The 26,657-nt window shown below is 42.4% G+C and overlaps 1 protein-coding gene and 1 long non-coding RNA gene across 6 annotated transcripts in view; both read left to right on the top strand.

Annotated features, from left to right (window-relative positions):
- The window catches only part of ncam2 (neural cell adhesion molecule 2), a 377,130-nt gene extending 364,651 nt beyond the window's left edge, over positions 1 to 12,479 (top strand). For 2 of the 3 annotated variants that reach the window (XM_051709408.1, XM_051709406.1), the window contains 2 exons: positions 440 to 647; positions 10,577 to 12,479. In XM_051709408.1, coding sequence (XP_051565368.1) covers positions 440 to 647; positions 10,577 to 10,691 — 323 coding nt within the window. In that variant the 3' untranslated portion in view covers positions 10,692 to 12,479. The remainder of the gene's footprint in view (positions 1 to 439; positions 648 to 10,576) is intronic. The other variant, XM_051709407.1, reaches the window with a different exon arrangement.
- Positions 12,480 to 21,920: 9,441 nt separating this feature from the next.
- LOC127447515 (uncharacterized) lies at positions 21,921 to 23,470 on the top strand. 3 transcript variants are annotated; one of them, XR_007898394.1, is made up of 3 exons: positions 21,921 to 22,044; positions 22,465 to 22,877; positions 23,022 to 23,470. It is a non-coding gene; the product is annotated as an uncharacterized LOC127447515 (long non-coding RNA). The 3 variants fall into 3 exon arrangements; XR_007898392.1 differs by lacking the exon at positions 21,921 to 22,044 and adding an exon at positions 22,060 to 22,317 and having other exon boundaries at positions 23,134 to 23,470; XR_007898393.1 differs by lacking the exon at positions 21,921 to 22,044 and adding an exon at positions 22,060 to 22,317.
- The last annotated feature ends 3,187 nt before the right edge of the window (positions 23,471 to 26,657 follow it).

The following is a 26,657-nucleotide window of genomic DNA, read 5'->3' as shown; positions in this document are numbered from 1 at the left end:
ATTTACTCACCCTTATGCCATCTCAAACTTGTATGACTAACTCTCTGCTGTGGAACACAAACATAGATGGATATATGAAGGAAATACTGTATGATGTTTTGTCCGTACAATGCAAGTCAATGGGGTCCAAAAATGACATAAAGGCAGTTACAAAATGTAACTTCTTTTTTAATAGTTTTGGACACCATTGACTTGCATTTTATTGAAAAAACACCTTATATAAATTGCAAAAAATTAAAAAGTAAATAAAAATAAAATAAAAATAAATTCCGCAGAAGAAAGAAGTTTGAGACAGCATAAGGGTGAGTAAATCATGAGATAATTATCATTTTTGGTTGAGCTATTCCTTTAAGACATGTCCTCAATAAAGGGCCTCATAAATGAGCATATGCAGTGTCAAGGGCCCATCAGTGATGGTTATGTGTGCATCCTGTCTCAGCAGATTCACTGTTCAGCGGCCTGGGTCTGGGTGCAGTGGTGGGGCTGGGATTAGCTGGCCTGCTGCTGCTGCTTGTTCTAGTGGACGTCAGCTGCTTCTTTCTGCGCCAGTGCGGTCTGCTCATGTACATCACCCGCAAGCTCTGCAGCAAAAAGACCGCCACAAGCAGCAAGAGCAAAGAGCTAGAGGAGGGCAAGGCTGCCTACCTGTGAGTATCCCTTCAGTTAGCATTGTTATTTGCATTTGCAAGTATTCATTGAGCAGATACTTTGATCCAGAGTGATTTATTAAAGGGGAATGACACAACACAAGTGATTCATCATAAGGAAAGAGTAACATAAAAAGTGCCACAACACAAAGTCCCTAAGTTGGCCAGAAAGTTACAAACTAATTAAGAGATGTAGGACTAGCAGGATTATTATGGTTTAGAATTTTTACATTTAGTTTTTAATCTACAGTATTTTATTTTAATTTGTCATTCCAATTTAGTTTCGTTTTCATTAGTTTTCAACAAGTTTATTTTTTTATTTTTTTATGTTTTCTATTTTTTTTTTCTTCATTTTATTTTATTTTATTTTATTTTATTTTTTTCATTTTTGTATTTTATGGTTGCTAAAGTTAATTCAACTCATAATATTAAAAAATTGTTTAATGGTGTTTAATATATATATATATATATATATATATATATATATATATATATATATATTATTTTGTGTTCATTGTATTTTTTACTCGTTTCAAGTCATGATAATATATTTTAGTTTAGTTTCAATTTTTCCAATAATGTTTTTATTTTTATTTTAGTTAACAAAAATGTTTTCATTTAGTTTTTGCTAAATGCAAATTACAGACAGGACAAGGAAACTTACATAAACATACTCTGAAAACATGCACACTCTAAACAGTGTATGTTTCTTGTAAGAATGTGCAGAGTGGCAAGGCACACTACAGTACAAGAGTGGCCAAAAATGTAAGTGACAGTGATTCTGTGCACCCATAAATGGTTATATTTGTGGTGGTGCTACTGGTCATAGAGATGGTCTCTTTGGTAGCAAAAACTGTAAACATAGTAATAAAATGAACAGTAAAAAAAAAAAATAAGAATATTGTGCTAGGGGCTAGTACAAGTGCAAAATCAGTTGTTGTCAGTTATTGACACAGGTGTAACTGTGCAACAGTTCAACAGAAGAGAGTTATTTATTTACAGAGTGTTTGTATGTGTGTCAAATTATTGTTTAAGGCACTCTATATACTAATTTGACTGACGCAATCCGAGGTTTATTATTTGTTTTGCTATCTAATGCTCTACTTATTTTGTCCCTTGTTTTTGCCTTGACAGTTCCTGAATTAGTTCCTGTTTAGACTTTGTACCTTGGCTTGCCGGGAGACTGATGTTTAGTTATGCATGACCATTGTGGGTCTTTCCCAGCTGCAAAAATTTAAATCCTGTCAGGTTTCCTTGGCTCAGAGTTCAAAGAGATTATGGCCAAGATTGCCTTTAGCTACAATAACCAGCAGCATGGTTTCATGAGACTCTTTTGATGTTCTAACACACAGACTATGGCATAGCCAGTATCCGATATGCTCCCCATACCTTCCCAGTGGCCCCAGCCGAGACTCTTAATAATCTTTAAAGTAGTGATAATGATGATCTCAGGGAACAGAGGCTGTTTCCTTTCTAATGGCATGCTGTATGATGAAGAGCCACTCAGGGGACTTGAGAAAACGCACAGACAGATGCAGTGGAGCTGTCACTGGCACTTTTGCAGACTATGTTTTCTCAGGAGGGAAAGAAAAACACTCTCAGAACACAATTTATAAACCTAGTGTGATTTGCAACCCATTTTACTTGCATAAGAGGACATATTTCTGAGTCAAACAGGATATTCAATGATAAAAAAGTGGAGGGCGGGACCTGACCCATCAGGAATTGATTGGATTGTGAAACAAGGTCTCTGTGTGATGGTTGGGGGGGAGGAGTTGAAAAGTAAGAGGGATTGGTGGCAAAGTCGTTTTAGTGGTGGAACAAGTTTATATTTTATTAAAGATTTATTTTTATTTTTTTCAAATAACGCACACCAATGAATAAATTACAATAAGGTCACACTGTTTTTGCATGGGTATGCCAGGGTTCCTACAACATTTTACCAAATAATTTCCATATTTCCATGATATTTCCATGATTTTTCCATGATTTTTCCAGTCGTTCTGATTACTATATAAAGATTTTTATAAATATGGTAACACTTTATAATAACTTTCATTAATAAACCATTAACAAACATAACGCTATGTAACACAGTTTTTGTTCCTGGGTAGTAAGTGTTATTTCCTAATTGCTTATGCCTCAAAAGTATAGAAAATGGCTATTATATCCCACAAACTTTGCTTTTGTGACCAGGACAGTGATATTTTGAAATTTACTTATTTCCAATGAGAAAACGGGCAAATTTGTGTCTTTTCATTCACATAAAGTCAGAAAAAAACAACATAACAACATAAATTAATATGTATTTATACTAAAGTAATACAAAAATGACTACAAAAGATTTAGAAGTGAGTAGTTTTTCGAGATTTACGATTATACTGTAAATCACTTTCACGAATCAGCCCCCAAATGTAGTCTCCCATCATGTTCTCGTTATACTGTCCTTGGTCGCGGCATTCAAAGTCCAGTATATCCTGGTGGAAGCACTCGCCTTGCTCCTCCGAGTACGCTCCCATGTTCTCCTTGAATTTATCAAGATGAGCATGAAGGATATGGACTCTGAGAGACATCCTACAGCCCACTGTGCCGTAGTTCTTCACCAGAGTCTCAACCAGCTCCACATAGTTTTCGGCCTTGTGATTGCCCAGGAAGCCCACTGCCACAAAGCTATTCCAAGCCACTTTCTCCTTACTAGTGAGCTTCTTGGGGAATTCATTGCACTCCAGGATCTTCTTTATCTGTGGTCCGACGAAGACACCGGCTTTGACCTTTGCCTCAGACAGCTTAGGGAAGAAGTCTTGAAGGTACATGAAGGCTGCTGACTCCTTATCTAGAGCTCTGACAAATAGTTTCATAAGGCCCAATTTGATGTGTAGTGGTGGCATCAGCACCTTCCAGGGGTCCAACAGTGGCTCCCACTTGACGTTGTTCCTCCCCACAGAGAACTCGGTCCGCTGTGGCCAGTCTCGCCAGTGATAGTGCGCCTTGGTGTCCCTGCTGTCCCAAAGGTAAAGACAGCAGGGAAACTTGGTAAAATCGCCTTGGAGACCCATCAGGAATGCCACCATTTTGAAGTCTCCTATGACCTCCCAGCCGTACTCATCATACTTAAAGGCGTCCAGCAAGGTCTTGATATGTATCCACTTAGGCAGCTGGAACAAAACTGAACTGGTGGGCTTAAGGCCCCTGTATTTATACTACTATTTATATTACTGGAAAGTTCTAGAAAGTTCTATAAGTTACTCCAAGTTTACTCGGCACTGAATCTATCTGGTATGTTCTGGAAAATAGGTACATTTCAAAATATCACTGTCCTGGACACAAAAGCAAAGTTTTTGGGGAATAATAGCCATTTTCTATACTTCTGAGGCATAAGCAATTAGGAAATATCACTTACTACCCAGGAACCAAAAAACAAAAAAAACAAAAATTGTTATACGGTGTAATTAAATGCCTTCTCTCTCTCTCAGTGTAGGCTGTTCTTGTTATTATGTGGTGTTGGTGAGGTCTGTATCAAGCATACAACTAAACTTAACAAACCATCCCTTACACAAACTTTGTTACAGTAGCTCAAAGTTCAATGCACATAAAGGTACTAAATAATCATTAGTAAACCTTTATTAACATTTGCAATGTTATTAATAGTTTCAAATTTAGAGTGGGTACTGCAAAAATATAATATAATTAATAAATTATTTGTAAAAATGTGTAAATAGTAAAAACATTCTTACATACATCAACAAACAAACAGTAAATGTATGGCTTTTATAGACATTGGTTACTAATTAGCTAGACATTGATAAATAATCTGTAAACATGAATCGTGAATGAAGTAGTAATTTTTTTTATAATTTCTGAAAAAGTTTAATTAAATTTGTAAGCATTCAAATGTACAATAATAAATGTTAATCATTATATATAGCATTTGTAAAAAAAAAAAAAAAACAAAAAAAAAAACATTTGCAGATGTTAAAATGTGCAAGACATATATGAATGAAAGCTTAATAACATTTGTAATTATTTGAATTTACATTGCATAATGCTTAAGAGATTATTAGTTAATGTTAGTTAAATTAGCAAACGTTAACAAGCACATTATTTCATATTTCTATGGCTGTATCTGAATACACATTAACTAATGACCTGTCAAGCATTAAATAATGTTTGTAATTGATTTATTAATGAAAGTTATTGTAAAGTGTTACCAAAAATCCTTTTATAGAGCTTGCGCTCAAAAATATAAATTTTTAGCCAATGAAACATTTTAGAGCACAGCATAACTAGAATAAAATATATTCACTATAGAAATTTCCATGACTTTTTAAAGATTTAACTAATTTCCTGACTTTTCCACGCCTGGAAATCCTTATTTAAAATTTCCTTGATATTTAAAGTTTTTTCCATGACTGTGGGAAACGTCATGGTTACTGCTGTAACCTCCGTTCCCTGATGGAGGGAACGAGACGTTGGTGTCGATGTAGTGACACTAGGGGTCACTCTTGGGAGCGTTGGTGTCGATGTAGTGACACTAGGGGTCCCTATACAAAACGCCACAAGGCTGAACTGTGTTACGTGAACTGGCGGCACACCAGGTCGACACGTAACCTCCCCCAACACAGTTATGAGTGTCCCAAGGGGAGGACACCGCGGAGACCACACCTCGCCGGGGAAATTTAAGTGGAAGAATACATCACATGGTCTTTCCAACCATGTGGAGAGCCTTCAAGGTAGATCCTGCCCAATGGGGGAGGAGTTACTACAACATGGAGACTGGGGCAGAGGGGCTCTGCCCAAGGAAGACGCAGTTTGCCAGCAGGGAAACGAATTAGTGGAAGATATAGATCGCATGGGGTTAGCCTTACAGGGAACTGCCACATGCGGAGCACCTACCCCAGAACCGGGCTCTTAGTTAGTGCGTGTACTGGGCCGGCAGCGAGTCTCTCCGAAAACTTGACTGCCACAGGACTCGGAGGAAGTCAACCAGGGAACAACTTTTGTGAACACTACTGGGAATTAACAGCGCACGTCTTCAGCTCAAAAGGAGGTGGAAGGCGCTATGTGCAAGCGATACACCCAGCCGGCTGTCCCGGGCTTATCCGCTTGTGTTGCGTGCCACTACCTGGGATGAAACCGGTCCCACCCGGAGGTTGTAGAACCTTGCAAAGGTGTTGGGTGTTGCTCAGCCCGCTGCTCTGCAAATGTCTGTTAGAGAGGCACCTCTGGCCAGGGCCCAAGAAGCCGCTACACCATGGGTAGAATGGGCTCGTAGCCCTACCGGGGGCGGCATGTTTTGGGCGAGATATGCCATAGTTATGGCGTCAATGAGCCAGTGGGCGATCCTCTGCTTGGAGACAGCGCTTCCTTTCCAATGTGCACCAAAGCAGACAAAGAGCTGCTCAGAGACTCTAAAGTTCTGCGTGCGATCCAAATAGATGCGTAAAGCGCGCACTGGACACAGCAACGACAGGGCTGGGTCTGCCTCCTCCTGGGGCAGCGCTTGCAGGTTCACCACCTGGTCCCTAAAAGGAGTGGTGGGAACCTTGGGCACATAGCCCGGTCGGGGTCTCAGGATCACGTGAGAATAGCCCAGACCGAACTCCAGGCATGTTTCGCTGACAGAGAACGCTTGCAGGTCACCTACCCTCTTGATGGAAGTGAGCGCAGTCAGGAGGGCAGTCTTCAAGGAGAGTGCCTTAAGCTTGGCTGACTGCAAAGCTCAAAGGGGGCTCTCTGTAGACCCTGAAAAACTACAGAGGTCCGATGAGGGAACGAGGCGCGGCCTGGAGGGATTCAGCCTCCTGTCGCCTCTTAGGAACCTGATGATCAGATCTTGCTTCCCTAAGGACTTACCGTCGACTGCGTCATGGTGTGCTGCTATGGCAGCAATGTACACCTTCAAGGTGGAAGGGGACAGCCTCCCTTCCAACCTCTCTTGCAGGAAGGAAAGCACTGATCTGACTGCGCATCTCTGGGGGTCTTCCCAACGGGAAGAACACCACTTAGCGAACAGACGCCACTTAAAGGCATACAGGCACCTTGTAGAGGGAGCCCTAGCCTGAGTGAACGTGTCTACCATCGCAGGTGGGAGAAAGCATAGGTCTTCCGCGTCCTGTCCAGGGGCCAGACATGGAGGTTCCAGAGTTCTGGGCACGGATGCTGGATGGTGCCCCTTCCCTGAGAAAGATAGTCCTTCCTCAGGGGAATTTGCCCGGGGGGAGCTGTCGCGAGGAGCGTGAGGTCCGAGCATCACGTCTGGGCATGCCAGTAGGGTGCTTACCAGGATGACCTTCTCCTCGTCCTCCCTGACCTTGCACAGGGTCTGTGCAAGCAGGCTCACTGGGGGAAAATGCATATTTGCAAATGCCAGGGGACCAGCTGTGTGCCAGCGCGTCTATGCCGAGGAAGGCCTCGGTCAGGGCGTACCAGAGTGGGCAGTGGGGAGGATTCTTGGGAGGCGAACAGGTGCACCTGTGCCTGTCGAATAGACTCCAAATCAGCTGGACCACCTGAAGGTGGAGTCTCCACTCTCCCTTGAGGGTAACCTGTTGTGATGGCGCGTCCACCGAAGTGTTGAGGTTGCCCGGGATGTGAGTGGCTTGCAGCGACTTGAGGTGCTGCTGACTCCGTTGGAGGAGATGGCGGGTGAGTTGTGACATACAGTGGGAGCGCAGACCGCCTTGGCGGTTGAAATATGCTACCGCTGCCGTGCTGTCTGTCCGAACTAGCACGTGCTTGCCCTGGATCAACAGTCGGAACCTCCGCAGGGCGAGCAGAATTGCCAGTAACTCAAGGCAGTTGATGTGCCAACGCAGCTGCGGACGTTTTGGAGGCGTCTGTCATGACCACGACGCGCCTGGAGACCAGTTCTAGGGGAACACCTGCTCGTAGAAACGAGAGGTCGGTCCAAGGGCTGAAAAGACGGTGACAGACCGACGTAATGGCCATCTCGGGACTCGAGTCTGGAGCCAGTGCTGAAGCGGCCTCATATGCATCAACCCGAGCAGGGTGGCCACCGCTGAGGATGCCATATGCCCCAGGAGCCTCTGAAAAAGTTTCAGTGGAACCACTGTTTTCTGTTTGAACGCCTTCAAACAGGTCAGCACCGACTGGGCGCGCTCGTTCGTAAGGTGCGCCGTCAAGGAGACTGAGTCCAACTCCAAACCGAGAAAAGAGATGCTCTGAACCGGGAGGAGCTTGCTCTTTTCCCAGTTGACCCAAAGCCCTAGTCGGCCGAGGTGTGAGAGCACCAGGTCCCTATATGCGCATAACACGTCTCGAGAGTGAGCTAAGATTAGCCAGTTGTCGAGATAGTTGAGAATGCGAATGCCCACCTCCCTTAACGGGGCAAGGCAGCCTCTGCGATCTTTGTAAAGACGCGAGGAGACAGGGACAGGCCGAAAGGGAGGACTTGTACTGATACGCCTGACCCTCGAATGCGAACCGCAGGAAGGGTCTGTGTCGAGGAAGGATCAACACGTGAAAGTACGCATCCTTCGGGTCTACCGCCGCGAACCAATCTTGATGCCGGACGCTCGCTAGAATGCGTCTTTGCTTCAGCATCTTGAATGGGAGTCTGTGTAAAGCCCGGTTCAGTACTCCTTTCCAAGATTGGCCACAACCCACCGCCTTTTTTCGGTACAATGAAGTAGGGGCTGTAAAACCCTTTCTTCATCTCGGCTGGAGGGACAGGTTCTATCACGTCCTTCCGTAGGAGGGTAGCGATCTCCGCGCAAGGTAGCAGCGTTTTCATCTATCACCAAGGTGAAGTGGACACCGCTGAACCTGGGCGGATGCCCGGCGAAGTGAATCGTGCAGCCGAGTCGGACGGTCCGGACCAGCCCTCGTGACGGACTGGAAGGCGCAAGCCATGCGTCCAAGTTCCACGCAAGGGGGACCAAAGGGATGACGTCATCGGATGTACCGGCAGGTGGGGCCTCGCGGTGGGGCGGAGCTCGAGGTGCCACACCACGTTTTGGCCGTGCTGAGTCCAAGGACATCAAAGCACTTACCTGGCTCCTTGTGACCACCCCCGGAACAGCCTGGGACAGGGGAGGAAGAGGCCTGTCCTCGTGACCCATGGAGACTGTCACATCAGGGGCGGATTTGTGCCACAGCTGGGTGCTCAGGGCTGGAGACCGCCGCTGGAGCGCCAACCTGCCAAATGGAGTGGTGGATGGTGGTCGTGATGCCAGCCGTACACACCGGATACGTGACCCAGGGAACAAGGAAACCACTCTTGCTGAGCTCTTGAGTACTGCAGCCACTTGGGCATGCAGCGCAATTAAATGCAAAAGGTAACAAAAAGATGAAGATCTGCTTACCAGCTCCAGAGCAGCAGGTTTCGTTGTCCCTGGGTTGCCCGTCTCAAGGGCGCTTTAAAGCCTTTCACGGGTTCTGGGCGGCCGCGAGACGGGTGGCGTCTGCTTCCTGCGGTGGGCTCCATGCCGGGGCCAGGCCGAAGGGGCGGGCTGCGGCGGAGCCGGTGCAGTCACCGCAGGGGGACGACCTTGGTGATGAGTAGATGGGGTGCGGGATCTTGAGCCGCACCGGGGCAGGATATGCTGGCTAGCATCCATCTACTGCTCTACCATCGAGAACTGCTGGGCAAAGTCCTCGACGGAGTCGTCGAATAGGCCCACCTGGGAAATTGGGGCAGCAAGGAATCGTGTCTTGTTGGCCTCACCCATCTCGACCAGGTTGAGCCAAAGGTGGCGCTCCTGGACCACTAGTGTGGCCATTGTCTGTCCGAGAGACGCGCCGTGACCTCCGTCGCTCGGAGATGCTGCGCTCGAGAGCTCATCACTTTCGCGGGCTCCGAATAAGAGGTCGAACTCGCCGTGAGACGAACCGGCGGACTCATCCGGAAGCCCGATCAGGGCAGACGCGTGTGCTGGGGAATGGGAGGTCTGCAGAGGGATACCCGGCAGAGGCGGTCCCATTGGGGTCCCCAAATCGCCCCCAGTGCTAGCCGCGCTGGCCTCAAACCTGTGGATAAAAGGACCGAGGCGGGAGCCTCTGGGGTGGCTCGCTTTCTTACGAAGGTGAGCCGCGACCGCAACATTGCCATGGACATATTCTCGCAATGAGAACATGACCATCCATGAACGCTGTCTCCATGTGAGCAGTGCCCAGACACGAAAGACAGTGATCGTGACCGTTAGAAGGCGAGAGATAACGAGCACAACCAGGAATAACACACAATCGGAAAAGCATCTTTAAAACGACGTGTCTTTAAAAAGACGTTCCGTGTGTGTGCTCTTTTAGAGAAATATATACTCTTTTAGAGGGGAAAAATGCTCTTTCAGAAAATATACTCTCTAGTTTTTCTGCCGAAGTGCCCAGGGGCGTTCTCTGCAGTGCACCAGTGCAGAGGAGGGAGAAGCCGCTGAAATGCGCCGTCAGATCCAGCAGAGGTGAATGAACAGTAGTATTCAGCTCAGTGAGCATGACCGTTCGGCTCCGAAGAGAAAATCTGAATGAGTGGTTGCATACCAGCTCCTTTTATACCTGTATGTTCGGGGGAGTGGCATGCAAATACCACTCGCCAATTTTCATTGGCCTTTTATCAAAGACCAGAGGTGTCTCGGGCTCCCAAGAGTGACCCCTAGTGTCACTACATCGACACCAACGTCGAGTGAGTGACAGATAGGGAACCTGATATCCTGACATGCACCAAAATATCATTTACCAGTATAAACCAGACTGCATGGAAATTCATAGTGGTCTAGCAGATCTTGTCAGTGGGACAGGAAGAAAGTAAAGAGGGTCAGTTTTGATTTCAAGTCTCCTCTCCAGTCGGCACAGCACAATGGACCCACAATATCCTACACCAGTTGTTAATTGATTTACATGGAAAATATACATTTTAATTAAATGAGTACTAATGTGGGTACAGCATTTACCTCCCCTCTGTTCCCTTCCCACAGCAAATTGCCACTTAAAGAGGAAAATGGCAAGGAGATGCTGAAGCCAGACACGATCGAGATCAAAGTTCATGGTGACAACAGCCTACACATGATGCAGGAGGACAGCAAAGCATAACGGGGGCCCTGCTGTACACTAAAATAACATGCAAAGTGAGCCACCCTGAGATCAACAGCAAGCAAAATAATGAGAACACAAGCAAGAACATGCCAACCAATTGTAAGATCCCTTGTTTGAGGCTCCTTGACACGGTATCAGAAGAGGCCACATGATAAATGCTTTGTGAAAAAATGCTTTGGAGGTTGCCACTCAACAGACAGGCTCCTGTTTATTTGTGCTTGTTCTTGCTTGGTTTTATTTTTTGTTTTATTTTGGTTTGTTTTGGTTTGTTTTGGTTTGGTTTTTTTGTTGTTTTCTTTTTTTTTTTTGCTTTGCGTCTGACTCTTTGATACTTAAAGAGGTTGAGTCTACGCCGTAAGCTCCACTCTTTCTCTCTCTCCCTTTCTCTCTCTCTCTCTCTCTCTCTCTCTCTGTCTGTCTTTTTGCCCTGCTCTTTCTCACACTCTTTCTTTGAAATCCGGCCGTTGCTCTTTTCCAGTGTGATTGCGCATACACATACATTAGCTTTTAATGCAAAAAGACAGAATTTGTAATATCACAGTCAAAATTGTATGCGTGGGCACCCCTCACCTCTTTTGCTGTCTGTGTGTTGTTGTTTTGAGTAACTGTAATGTGTTTATGTTCTAGCCTTTTCACCACTATCTCTTTCACCCAAACGTCCAATAAATTACAGAATGCTCAGCCAAGAGAGGATCAGTCACTCTTGATCTCAAACTGAGTAGGGTACATGGGTGGTCCTGGTATTGAGCACTAACGCAGGCCCAACTCTTTGGCCTTTAACTTGACAAATTTCTCATAGATTACAAGTGTTTTTGTGGATGAGAATATGTCTGTTGATGAAATACAAATTGTTTTTGACACTTGTTTCATCAGAATCAAAGGAACATAGTATGTAACATACTTTCATGTTGAGACATTCTGGTAAAAAAATGTTGAAAGTGCGTGACATTGTCTGTATGTGGGTTGTGTCTGGGCGTGAGCATGTTGTTTCTGAGTGGGTGTGCCTGCTAGCAAGCATGGGGGTTTCCAAGTCTGAAGTGAAATATAGGTTTACGAAAATATGAGAAATACCTATTCAAGTGCACCGGTGTAAATAAATATACTTATTTCTTTGGAACATTTTAAAAGATGGAGAAAAAAAGTTATTCATTGAAGGTTCTGTGTTAGTGTCACACATAACAGATTACAGGTTGCGTTCATCCACAACAAAATAGGCAGTTTTTCCAAAAATCAATGTAAAGATGTTCTGTATAACTGATGTATCACCAAGAGCTACTGTAGAGAAAGGAATGAGCACTTTTCCAAAGAGGGGCTCAGATGTATCACACAGGTGTTAGCTATAAAATGAGCTTTGTTTTAGTGATGAAACCTGGCCCATTTTGTCAGCACTGGAGGAAAAAGCTTAAAAGAATGTATGATAGATCAGGGGTCCGCAGGTGCGATTTTAGTGTTGCAATAAAGATGGAAATGGTATACGCTTAAGAAGCATGCCCCAGTCAAAGTTTGAGTAAGAAGTCTTGATACCATGTTGTTCATGTTCAGCATAACATTGTCACTTTGGTATGGGCCAAACCATTTCTCCAAACAACTCAAAAGGTTTTTCATTATTTCAGCATTGTGTTTCATAGACATCAGGCTCTCCATACTCTCCATGCAATAGAACATTGTGGAATGTTGCCCGTTTATTTTCAACAATCCAAAGGGAGCACTCCATCAGCCCAACTGTAATTGTGGAATTCTTGTAATCCAATGTAATTTTTCTTCTGTAAATAAAGTATCAGAATATAAAAGTTTAAGCCATATGGACTCTATATTACTTTTTTTAAACCATTGCACACATTTGAATTACAAATCACATTATATATATATAAGTTTGGTGATTATAGAGGATCTTACCATCCTCTACACAGTCACTTTCAGTTATTACCCTCAGGGAGGAGTTTTAGGCAACCATGGGCTTTCAAGAATGTGTATCAGATGTAATTTGTGCCAAATGCAGTGTAAATACACTATATTGCCAAAAGTATTCACTCACCCATCCAAATAATTTAATTCAGGTGTTTCAATCACTTCCATGGCCACAGGTGTATAAAATGAAGCACCTAGGCATGCAGACTGCTTCTACAAACATTTGTGAAAGAATGGGCTGCTCTCAGGAGCTCAGTGAATTCCAGCGTGGTACTGTGATAGGATGCCACCTGTGCAACAAGTCCAGTCATAAAATTTCCTCACTACTAAATATTCCACAGTCAACTGTCAGTGGTATTATAACAAAGTGGAAGCGATTGGGAATGACAGCAACTCAGCCACGAAGTGGTAGGCCACGTAAAATGACACAGCGGGGTCAGCGGATGCTGAGGCACATAGCGCGCAGAGGTCGCCAACTTTCTGCAGAGTCAATCGCTACAGACCTCCAAAGTTCATGTGGCCTTCAGATTAGCTCAAGAACAGTGCGTAGAGAGCTTCATGGAATGGGTTTCCATGGCCGAGCAGCTGCATCCAAGCCATACATCACCAAGTGCAATGCAAAGCGTCGGATGCAGTGGTGTAAAGCACGCCACCACTGGACTCTAGAGCAGTGGAGACGCGTTCTCTGGAGTGACGAATCACGCTTCTCCATCTGGCAATCTGATGCATGAGTCTGGGTTTGGCGGTTGCCAGGAGAACGGTACTTGTCTGACTGCATTGTGCCAACTGTGAAGTTTGGTGGAGGGGGATTATGGTGTGGGGTTGTTTTTCAGGAGCTGGGCTTGGCCCCTTAGTTCCAGTGAAAGGAACTCTGAATGCTTCAGCATACCAAGAGATTTTGGACAATTCCATGCTCCCAACTTTGTGGGAACAGTTTGGGGATGGCCCCTTCCTGTTCCAACATGACTGCGCACCAGTGCACAAAGCAAGGTCCATAAAGACATGGATGAGCGAGTTTGGTGTGGAAGAACTTGACTGGCCTGCACAGAGTCCTGACCTCAACCCGATAGAGCACCTTTGGCATGAATTAGTGTGAAGACTGCGAGCCAGGCCTTCTCGTCCAACATCAGTGTCTGACCTCACAAATGTGCTTCTGGAAGAATGGTCAAAAATTCCCATAAACACACTCCTAAACCTTGTGGAAAGCCTTCCCAGAAGAGTTGAAGCTGTTATAGCTGCAAAGGGTGGGTCGACGTCATATTAAACCCTATGGATTAAGAATGGGATGTCACTTAAGTTCATATGCGTCTAAAGGCAGATGAGCGAATACTTTTGGCAATATAGTGTATGTGGGTAGGTATTTGAATATGCCTGCAGAGGGTATACTTTTAATGGATCATTTTTGTTTTTGTTTTTTTCTATGCTGTTTTATGTGATGTGCTGATGTTTTTATTGTGTATGGTGAAGCCGAAGAGAAATTTCCACATTGTGGATAATAAAGTCACTGAACTGAAGTCCTTGGCTCTGTTTTGAAATCTAGTGAGCTGCCTATATACAGTAGGCAGCATTTTAAGGCACAATAGGCACACTCCTGAAATGCTTTTCCAAAAGGTAGGCAGCATAATGGTGCTGTATAATGATGCTGCCCTCTAAGATACCATCTTTTGGCTAAATTCTAAGGCAGCATTTCATGGTTCCTTCGTGGAGAAGGTAATCCTATTTGTGCCGAGCATTTTTGCATTGTGATATAAAATATAAATATATAAAAATTGGGCTGTTAATTGATAAAAAATTTTAATCTAATTAATTACTTGGTGTGAGGTTTAATTAATCAGTTTAAAAAACACGTCCTGTGATCCCTGCGTTCTGTTGGGCTCAGCACAGCTTTATTTGCGCACAATAGCATGTCATTTCTGCTGGCTCTCTGGTGCCCCATCTCTGCTGCTCTCATTGGTTTGATGAGGCATGTTGCCAGTACACCCCTAAGCTGAGGCTGTGTTGACTGACTCCAACTGCCCCGGATTTGCAAAAAAAAACAAAACAAAACAAACAAACAAGGTTATATTTCAAGCTTGAATTGCTCCAATGTCAGGTGAATTCCTAATCCCCATGATTTATTGCAAAAATTTCCAACACTGTTATTTTTCAAATAATTAAACACACTCAATTAAAACAATAAATCAAAAGCCCTAATAAAAAAAAAAGAGTTCAATCAGATTACAAATTGACTATTTTACTCAATATTTGTATACACTGATGAGCCAAAACATTATAACCACTCACAGGTGAAGCGAATGATGTTAAACATCATCTTAACAAGGCCACGTCAAGGTCTAGGTAGATTAGATGGTAAGCGCACAATCAGTTATTGTAGTCAACGTGTTGAATGCAGCAGAAATGGGCAGGAGCAAAGACCTGACTGACTATGACAAGGGCCAAATTGTTATGGCCAGATGACTGGGTCAGAGCATCTCTCAAATGGCAAAGCTTGTGGGGTGTTCCCAGTCAGCAGTGGTGAGTATCTACCAACAGTGGTCCGAGGAGGGACAAACCACAAACCAGCAACAGGGTGTTGGACGGCCAAGGCTCATCGATGCGCGAGGGCAACGAAGGCTATCCCATCTGGTCCGAACTGACAGAAGGTCTACTGTGTCACAAGTCTCAGAAAGTTTTAATGATGGTTATGGGAGGAATGTGTCACAATACACAGTGCATCGCACCCTGTTGCGTATGGGGCTGCATAGCCACAGACCAGTCAGAGTGCCCATGATGACCCCTGTCCACTGTCATAAGTGCTTATAATGGGCACGTGAGCATCGGAACTGGACCTTGGAGCAGTGGAAGAAGGTGGCCTCGTCTGATGAGTCCTCTTTTCTTTTACATCACGTGGACGGTCGAGTACGTGTGCGCCATTTACCTGGGGAAGTGATGGCATCAGGATGCACTGTGGGAGGACAACAAGGAGGTAGTGTGATGTTCTGGGCAGTATTCTGCTGGGAAATCATGGGTCCGGCCATTCATTTGGACATTAATTTGACATATGCCACCTACTTAAACATTGTTGCAGACCAGGTACACCCCTTCATGGCAATGGTATTCCCTGATGGCAGTGGCCTCTTTCAGTAGGATAATGTGCCCTGCCACACTGCAAACATTATTCAGGAATGGTTTTAGGAACATAACGAAGAGTTCAAGGTGTTGCACTGGCCTCCAAATTCCCCATATCTCAATCTGATTGAGCATCTGTGGGATGTGCTGGACCAACAAGTCCGATCCACGGCAGCTCTACCTCACAACTTACAGGACTTGAAGGATCTGCTGCAATGTCTTGGTGCCAGATACCACAGAACATGTTCAAGGGTCTTGTAGAGTCCATGCCTCAGTGGGTCGGCGCTCTTTTAGCGGCACGTGGAGGACCAACAGCATATTAGGCAGGTGGTCATAATGTTTTGGCTCATCAGTGTAGACTATGTTTTATGCTTATTAGAATTTAATGGCATTAGCTTTGCAACATGCTAACTCCTCTATTGAAGTTAATTCAAGTCAAATCTCCCATGCGCTTTGCATGAGGAGCACTATTTCCACAGAATCTGTCTATATAGAGCGTTCCAAATTTGGCTCTTATTATGTTTTGGTTAGGATGCCTATGAAGGAAGTAGACAGTAATGCAGCTCATTAGGTTTTAGAACAGAGTCATTGAATATCTGTTGTAGGGAATGTAGTTTGGTTGGATGTATGTAAGTAGTATGCTGTATGCTGCTTTAAAATTCCTGTCCTTGTCTTTTAGCCAGTGACTTGTGGAAATGGAGAGCACAAAATCGGAGAGGGGGAGTGGAACTCCCATGCCTGACCACGTTTGAAAGAAACCTTCAACTTTTCCTTTAAGGGGTCCTGGTTTTGTGCTGCAACTTTAAGTGTAAGTCCTAGAGAGCTAGGGATCACAGAGTCACCCTGGCATTGGTGTCCTTACCCTTGGCTTTCCAATGAACACACATGGTCTGTAATCAAGGTGACGGGAGAACACTGTAGGGCTGCTCTATTTATAATAGTTTTTCAAATGCATTTTCTATGCCCCTCTCAGGCATTCATAATGGGTCTGGTTTGAAAAAGTATTGAATAAAAGGATGTTCAGACCGAAGCACCTTTAATATTCATCCAACCCTATGCAAGCGCCTAGGGACACTTTATGGTGGATTTTTAAAAATGTTTGCTGTATTTGTCTAGCCTGCTGGTCAATTCAATGGCTAGTTCAATTCTACAAGTTGAAGTGTAGATTACTGGTACCATGCAGTTAGCAGAGTGGATGAGCGTCTGATTATGCATACTTCCCTACTATGTAACATGCCAATGGAGTAGGGTGTCCAAATCCGAAGTATTCATAAAAGAGTAGGTGAGAAATACCCGGATGACCTACTATTTCTGGTGAGATTTTAAAGTTTGCATCCTCTAGCACTTTACTATCCCATAATGCCTCGGGAGCTGACGTCAGATTTAGAACACTTAATTTGTTTTTAAAAACACACAGAGAACTGTGAGTTGGGTGGCTCTTTTCAACTATAAGTGCTAAATTGTGCTTGTGTGTATACAGTTGAAGTCAAAAGTTTACATACTCTTAGGTTGAAGTCATTAAAACTCATTTTTTAACCACTCCACAGATTTAATATTAGCAAACTATAGTTTTGGCAAGTCGTTTAGGACATCTACTTTGTGCATCACACGAGTCATTTTTCCAACAATTGTTTACAGACAGATTGTTTCACTTTTAATTGACCATATCACAATTCCAGTGGGTCAGAAGTTTACATACACTTTGTTAGTATTTGGTAGCATTGCCTAACTTGGGTCAAACGTTTTGGGTAGCCTTTCACAAGCTTCTCACAATAAGTTGCTGGAAATTTGGCCCATTCCTCCAGACAGAACTGGTGTAACCGAGTAAGGTTTGTAGACCTCCTTGCTCGCACACGCTTTTTCAGTTCTGCCCACAAATTTGCTATCGGATTTAGATCAGGACTTTGAGATGGCCACTCCAATACCTTGACTTTGTTGTCCTTAAGCCATTTTTCCACAACTTTGGAGGTATGCTTGGGGTCATTGTCCATTTTGAAGACCAATTTGTGACCGAGCTTTCACTTGAAATGTCTTGAGATGTTGCTTCAATATATCCACATAATTTTCCTTCCTCATGATGCCATCTATTTTGTGAAGTGCACCAGTCCCTCCTGCAGCACAGCACCCCCATGCTTCACGGTTGGGATGGTGTTCTTCGGCTTGCAAGCCTCACCCTTTTTCCTCCAAACATAACAATGGTCATTATGGCCAAACAGTCATACAACCCAAACCAGAGGGCATTTCTCCAGAAAGTAAGATCTTTGTCCCCATGTGTGTTTGCAAACTGTAGTCTGGCTTTTTTATGGCGGTTTTGGAGAAATGGCTTCTTCCTTGCTGAGTAGCCTTTCAGGTTATGTCGATATAGGACTCGTTTTACTGTGGATATAGATACTTGTCTACCTGTTTCCTTCAGCATCTTCACAAGGTCCTTTGCCGTTGTTTTGGGATTGATTTGCACTTTTCGCACCAAAATTCGTTAATTTCTAGGAGACAGAATACGTCTCCTTCCTGAGCGGTATAATGGCTGCGTGGGCCCATGGGGTTTATAATTGTGTACAATTGTTTGTTCAGATGAACGTGGTACCTTCAGGCATTTGGAAATTGGTCCCAAGGATGAATCAGACTTGTGGAAGTCCACAATTTTTTTCTGAGTTCTTGGCTGATTTCTTTTGATTTTCCCATGATGTCAAGCAACGAGGCACTGAGTTTGATGGTAGGCCTTAAAATACAACCACAGGTACACCTCCAATTCAGTACACCTCCTATCAGAAGCTAATTGGGTAATTGTCTAAAGTCTTGACATAATGTTGTGGAATTTTCCAAGCACAGTAAAAGTAAAAGTATAAGGCACAGTTAACTTAGTGTATTTAAACTTCTGACCCACTGGAATTGTGATATAGTCAATTAAAAGTGGAAAAATTTCTTGTGTCATGCACAAAGTAGATGTCCTAAACGGCTTGCCAAAACTGTATTTTGCTAATATAAAATCTCAAATCTGAGTGGTTAAATAATAAGTTTTAATGACTTCAACCTAAGTGCATGTAAACTTCTGACTTCAATTATATATATATATATATATATATATATATATATATTAGTATATTTTCTGAATGTGAAGTACCCTGACATTGTTTCTGTTAATTACAAGACAACTGACAAGATATCTCCATTCTATTCTCTCAGCTCTCTGTAGCAGCAGGGGTATTAGAGTAAGATTACAATGTTTATTTGGATTGTGTTTATCTTTAGCTGAAGCAGTTGTTATTGCTTCTGTTTTTAATGTGTTTCAGCCACAGACATGTCTTAAGGGAGTTCTCGATAACAGCCTGGATATAGCGCTAAGTAAATCCCATATGGCTATCACAATTCGGTCTGCTTTTACTGCTGTTTTAAATGTGTTTGATTTTGTTCTAATTACACTCTTGCCTGGTGTAATTAGCCAAATAAGAAACAAACAGATACCTGGGCTGTAAATTGATGGTTTACAGTCATTAAGAACATTTTAATTCTTTGTAATTGAAAATATATTATTTTAAGTAACTTTGGTGTTGTGCTGCCAAAGGTGGCAATTAAGAGATTTTAGCATTTAAATGAGAGAGCAGGCCAAGAAATGGCACCACAATGAAGAAGTAAGCAAGTGGGGAATTTGTGGTTTGCCCCATTTTCACAGCAGTATGATAGAATGGCTTATTACTGTCAGTGGGAATCAGTGGGAATGACTAAACATAATGACAGATGATAGCAATAATGATTAAACCGCTGTGGGCTCACTGGGTAGAAGCCAGTACATTACCTCTATGGTATGGTATCTATGGTATTTTATTACTAATATACAGTATGAATATGATTTATCAATAAAATCTTTGACCCAGCATTTACTTAATGTATTTCTTCTCTACCGGCAACATAAATCATGGTTATATGGACAGATTTTTTCCAGTTATGGTCACAGTGTTCAACTATTCAGTTTGAAAAGACTGATGGGAATATTCATATTCAATATTCAATGATTAATTTGTTACTCAGAATTTAAAGAGTAAATATATATATATATATATATATATATATATATATATATATATATATATATATATATATATATATATATATACACCATCGATCAGCCAGAACATTAAAACCACCAATATTGTGTAGGTCCCCCTCATGCCCGCCAAAACAGCACCAACCCAGATGCTATTCTTCTCACCACAACTGTACAGAGCGGTTATCTGAGTTAACGTAGACTTTGTCAGTTCGAACCAGTCTGGCCATTCTCTGTTGACCTCTCTCATCAAAAAGGCGTTTCCGTCTGCAGAACTGCCATTCACTGGATGTTTTTTTGTTTTTGGAACCATTCTGAGTAAATTCTAGAGACTATTGTGTGTGAAAATCCCAGGAAATCAGGAGTTACAGATATACTCAAACCAGCCCATTTGGCACCAAAAATAATTTTGTGCTCAAAAGTTTGCATACCCTTGGAGAATTGGTAATATATGTACCATTTTTAAAGAAAACATGAGTGAGCAGGCAAATCACATTTCTTTTATTTCTTATGGGATTCATATTCAACTGTAGGTTATAACAGAATGGCACAATCATAAAACAAAACATGGCAACAAAGAAAAAAATGAAATGACCCCTGTTCAAAAGTATGCATACCCTTAGTTCATAATTCTGTGTATTGCCCCCTTTAGCATCAATGACAGCATGCAGTCTTTTGTAATAGTTGTCTATGAGGCCCCAAATTCTTGCAAAGAGCGTCCCCTTTCATGCAGAAGAATGCAAATTGTCTGCCAGCATTTTCTGATAACATGCTGCATTCATCTTGCCATCAATTGTCACAAGACTCCCCATGCCTTTAGAGCTCACACCCCCCCAAAACATCAGTGAGCCACCACCATGCTTCACAGTGGGGATGGTGTTCTTTTCACTATAGGCCTTGTTGACCCCTCTCCAAACATAACGCATATGGTTGTGACCATAAAGCTTTATTTTGGTCTCGTCACTCCAAATTACAGTGTGCCAGAAGCTGTGAGGCGTGTCAAGGTGTTGTCGGGCATATTGTAACCAGGCTTTTTTGCGGTATTGGCGCAGTAAAGGCTTCTTTCTGGCAACTCGACCATGCAGCTAATTTTTGTTCAAGTATTGTCAAATTGTGCTCCTTGAAACAACCACACTGTCTTTAGCAGCCTGTATTTCTCCTGAGGTTACCTGTGGGTTTTTCTTTGTATCCCAATTCTTCTGACAGTTGTGGCTGAAATCTTTCTTGGTCTACCTGACCTTGGCTTGGTATCAAGAGATCCCCGAATTTTCCACTTCTTAATAAGTAATTGAACAGTACTGACTGGCATTTTCATGGCTTTGGATATCTTTTTATATCCTTTTCCATCTTTATAAAGTTCCATTACCTTGTCTTTTGACAGTTCTTTTCTGCTCCCCATGGCTCAGTATCTAGCCTGCTTAGTGCATCCACATGAGAGCTAACAAACTCATTGACTATTTATACACAGACACTAATTGCAATTTAAAAAGCCACAGGTGTTGGAAATTAACCTTTAATTGCCATTTAAACCTGTGTGTGTCACCTTGTGTGTCTGTAACAAGGCCAAACATTCATGGGTATGTAAACTTTTGATCAGGGCCATTTGGGTGATTTCTGTTATTGTTATGATTTAAAAAGGAGCCAAACAACTGTGTGATAATAAATGGCTTCATATGATCACTATCCTTAAACAAAAACAGTTTTTTGCATGATCAGTCATATTTTCAAAATCAATGCCAAAATTTCACTATTTCTGCCAGGGTATGCAAACTTTTGAGCACAACTGTATATATATATATATATATATATATATATATATATATATATATATATATATACACACACACACACACACACACACACACACACACACACACACACATAAAAACTATATATTTTTCACAAGTGGTTTCAGACTTTTGGACCCCACAGTATATGTATGAAGTTTACCAGACTTGCTGACACACGCCCCTGCATACTCTGAAAGCAGTGAACATGTGAAGCGTCGCAAGAGTCCTTGCAGACTTCAGTGAGAAAATCCTTCAGTAAGGCTGCTGGCAGGTGCTGCTCCCTTCCTAATCTGCCCGCTCTCAGAATCTCCCATGATGCCATGGTTTGTTTGGTGCACCTCCTCACCTGCGATAAGGCATGCATAAGGAACATACGGAGATAAATGTTTAATAATTAAAGAGATGGAGAGGCGTGTCATGGGCTCTGTGCAGTTAATGCATCACAGGCTGCGAGGATGAGCGCATTAGCCACAGCAAAAACACAGCTCTTCCAAACAGATGGGTCAGTCTCCTCTGCCTCTTTCTTTCCCTCTTTATATATTCATCCATCTCTCTCTCTCTCTCTCTCTCTCTCTCTCTCTCTCTCTCTCTCTCTCTCTCTCTCTCTTTCTCTCTCTCTTTCTCTCTCTCTCTCTCTGTATATCTCACTCTCACCTTCTGACCATGTATCAATAAACCAAGAATACTGCGGCAAGAGGGAGGCTAAAACTTAGGAGGGCCGAAAGTTTTTCCATTGTTTTTATCACTATAACCACCTGCACTCCAGTTTAACCAGGTGCTGAAATAGCGCTGAACAATATTTATTTAGCAGATGTTGTGATGTTAGCCATTCTAGAACTTCCGCTAGACTTATGATGTGTTCACATTATACTGTAATTACTGTAATTATAAGATTGCTACTTAACTGTTAATGTCTTTGCAGAACTTGTCTTCTGTGGAAGGGACAGGACTCAAATATGATCGACCAATCATTGCATTCGGTCCGAATGTAATGATAGGATGTCCTTCCTGTCTGTCAATCTATATTTGCATACCGCCGTGCAACTTGTTTGCGCAGACAATCACATGTCATCAGTGCGGGTTCCTTGACGCTATGCAGAGTGAGCGTGAGAATAGAAAGTGAACTGCAGCTACCTTATGTTCCTCCTGAACCACCAGAAAAGGAAACAAGAAAAGAAAGACCATTTTAGAAACTTCTATAACGAAAAAACATCTGGATCAAGAGCGTACTAAAAGCAGAATTAACATTGGCATTGCTTTTCCATGCTGGAGGCAACTGCGGGATTCAGAGTGTCTGAAAAATGACGCCATGGTTGCTGTTTTTCTTTTGGACAGGTAATTACATGGTTTGATTTGTTTTTGATATATTTTGTTAATGTAATGAAGTATTTAGCTCATGTAGTGTGTGTACCTTTACAAATTATCTCAACACTAACAGCAGCTACGGTGTAAAATGAAACAATTTTTATGTTTTCAAAGTTACGAAAGCACTGCAACATCCACACCTTTGGTGCATGGATTCATAAGGCCACCTCCACCAGCTGTTTAGACTATTTCACACTCTGTGTGTGTGTGTGTTCATGTGTGATAGAGGAGGCATGGCTTTGGAGACACCTCTGAAGCAAGGGCGGGCTCTATGCTTTCAAAGCTAGCTTGCTAACTGCTAGCCTCTCTGGATTACACACCCTAGCTTTAAGTGCCGATTCAGGTGGCTGGATCCCGTTGGTGGACTTATGCTGTACAGTCCCAGCAAAGTATGCTGTAGTCTGCTGCCTCCTTCACGATCTAGCACTCTGAACTGACCCGTAAGATCTGGAACACTTTGTAGACGTGTTTACACCATTACTCGAATTGGGCGCTAAACAATGCAGACAGTTCATGCAAATAAATGGTGTTTTAAGTGGGTTTTGAGTTCATTCTTGCATTCATTCTCAGGTGAAATTGCCACCAGGTAATTTTTAAGTCTGTTGGCATAAGAGAGTTGAAACCGATGGTCTTTGCACCATTACATTCTAGATGTATTAAAAGGTAAAACCTCAAAGAGAATATGTTTCATTTGAAAATATCTAAAACACTGTTATCTTTTTCAATGAGGCATGGCAGGTACCTTCTAAATGTCAGTGAGTAAGTGTCCATTAAAAACAAACCCTGGGTGTATCGCTAATGAAGTATATGATTGCAGTAATCTGTCTGTCAGGAGCTAATGCATTCAGAAGCTCAGTGTGATCTCATCAACATGAAGGACATGAAATAATGAAAGCCTCTCCCACATAAGCAGAGCAAGCAATCAAATTTACATCAAACATATTCATCTGTTTATTTCTGTAATAATCTTTTGCAAACCTAATTTGCTTGCACCAGGACTTATGTAGTCTAATCAAAAGGTACAATATGCAAAAATAATGATTGAATTTTTATTAACATGGTTTAGGAGAGTGAAAATGCAAGAGAGACTAATGGAGGACCCTCCAGGGTCACTTAAAACAATAAATGTGCTAATGACTGGTAATGCTACCTAACATTCCCTCTTGTTATTCAGAACCAAAGACCATTCATATGAGTACAGTAAATGTTGTGTATTTAAAAGTACTTCACACCCCTGCTGAAAATTTCAGCTAAAGTTTGTAACTGTGTTTTAAAACTTGCTTTCTAGCTGGTCTAAACTATTTATAAGCTAGTCATTAGCTTTTCAGTGCTATTCACTAGCTTATCTAATACGGTCATTAGCTGGTCTAAGCTTATCATTAGCTTGACCAAGTTGGTTAAGCCGGCATCACACTAGCAGACTCAAAACAACTCAATTGTGTCCGAGAGTGTCACACATCACACAGACTGTTTTGCTGAGATCTCTCTCTCTTCAGTCGGAGGTATGACACACTTGCCAATTAAGAATCGTAGAGGGGTGACAGACATACCAACACACCACAACCGCAAATCTGATCCCCTGTCACGTGGAGCTCACCAGAATAACAACAGGAGTACCACGTGAGCATATACAATTGTAGGAGTTATTTAGAAAGTGATTCATACCTTGTGAAAGTGTGATTGTGTATTTATCCCATCAAGGCTTACCGTAGAATGTGTATATCCATATGCAGCTTTCAGTGAGTAAAGAAATTATATTAAAAAAAAACAGACTGTTTAGCATCCACTTTCTGTTTTCATTAGTCATTTTTGTTTTGAAAATGCTTTGTGACAGAATAACTATGGATTACAATCAGTGTTTGTGATGATATGCAGCTGAGTGCAATGAAAACCTTCAGATCAGCTTGAGGTCTTGTCAGTTCTTTAGGAAAAGAATAAGCTCATTTGTCATTTGACAAGAACACATTAGTACGCCCTTGCGACAGAAAAAAATTTCCTGTCATATTGGATCCTTTTTTCCTGTTGCTGGAACCATTAACTCAGCAGGGAGTCCCGACGGTCAAGGGATTAACGACCTCCCGCTGTCAGATGCTAATGCGCTTAGTATCCCTCCGCCTGGCCGGTGATTATGTTAATAAAGCTCGCACCTGAAAATCACAGGAAAAATCGGTAAGTGTGGAGCTGGCTTTAGCTTAACAAAGCTGGTCATTAGCTTGTCCAAGCTGGTTCAAGATGGTAATTAACTTGTCAAAGCTGGTCATTAGCTGGTCGACTAGCTACCGTGTTCCAAAAACCACCTTGACCAACGATGGTTTGACCAGCTGGTAGCTGGTTTGTTGCTGGTCCAAGATGGTCTACCTGCTTGAAACCAGCTACCATGTTCAAAAACGCAATTTTTTTTATTTTTTAGTAAGACAAACCTGTAGAGACTTTGTTTTGTCCCCACTAAATAGTTGCACTTGAAAAAATAAAGTGAAAACGAGCACACTGGAAAAGTCAGACCAAAATGCCCTTCAGTCATTAATGTAAACACAGAAATGTGGATGTACTCTGACAGAGAAAGAGTGGGCCTGTATATTTTTTATATGAATATGAATGGAGTTAGTCGTCCATGCCTTGCTAATAAGACACAGGGAGCAGCCAGTAGACAGCACTAATTAATTTTCTGCTAACATTTATGGATAATAACCTTATGGTGGGTATCAGGCTTTATGAATATACATGGAACATGAACATGAACAGAACACAAGAGTTCTAGATCAAATGAAAGAACAAATATATACATCCGCTTAGGTCACTGTGATTTTGCTTAGTAGGACATGTTCCTGGATCAACATCATTTGTTGATCCTGGAATAACATTTCTGTCAACCAATCACTGCCCTTTGATGTCATCAACATGTGCCGATCAACACAACCTCTGATTCATTTCAACAATTCCCTCCATTTGAACCACCATTCAACAAGAGGTGTTGGTAAGTTATTAGGTGCTTCACTCTCTCTGCATTTCTTTTTGCAAACAAAATGTATTGTTAAATGTATTTATTAAATAAATTATTCATGAAATTAAAATCTTAAATGGCTTAGTGTAACACATCGATGAACTTGCTAGTAGCCAATTACATAAAACAGGTATGTGCTAATTAGCTAACTGGCTAAGTTTAGTTAGCTTACTAAATCCTTACAGTCATTAGTTTCATACAGTTTTACACAAATGCACATTTACTAATAAAAAACAATTTAATTACTAAAGTGTACTAATTATGTTTAATAATCAGATAATTGGAATGTCGATTCTTGATTATGTGGTTTGGGCCTGGATATATTTTAAAAGTAAATCATGTTTAAACTTTGGTTCTAAATAGGCCTACATTTTTTTTTTTTCAAAGATACTGTAGGGGGGGGTCTGAGTAGCTCAACAAGTATTGACACTGACTACCACCCCTGGAGTCATGAGTTCGAATCCAGGGTGTGCTGAGTGACTCCAGTCAGGTCTCCTAAGCAACCTAATTGGCTCGGTTGCTAGGGAGGGTAGAGTCACATGGGGTAACCTCCTCATGGTCATGATGAGTGGTTCTCGCTCTCAATGGGGCACGTGGTAAGTTGTGCGTGGATCGCGGAGTACAGCATGAACCTCCACATGCTGTGAGTCTCTGCAGTGTCATGCACAGCAAGCCACTTGATAAAATGCGTGGATTGACAGTCTCAGAAGCGGAGGTAACTGAGACTTGTCCTCCACCACCTGGATTGC

Source organism: Myxocyprinus asiaticus, chromosome 10, assembly GCF_019703515.2.
Source record: "Myxocyprinus asiaticus isolate MX2 ecotype Aquarium Trade chromosome 10, UBuf_Myxa_2, whole genome shotgun sequence".
Taxonomy (NCBI): domain Eukaryota; kingdom Metazoa; phylum Chordata; class Actinopteri; order Cypriniformes; family Catostomidae; genus Myxocyprinus; species Myxocyprinus asiaticus.
This window is presented reverse-complemented; position numbering and strand designations above follow the sequence as displayed.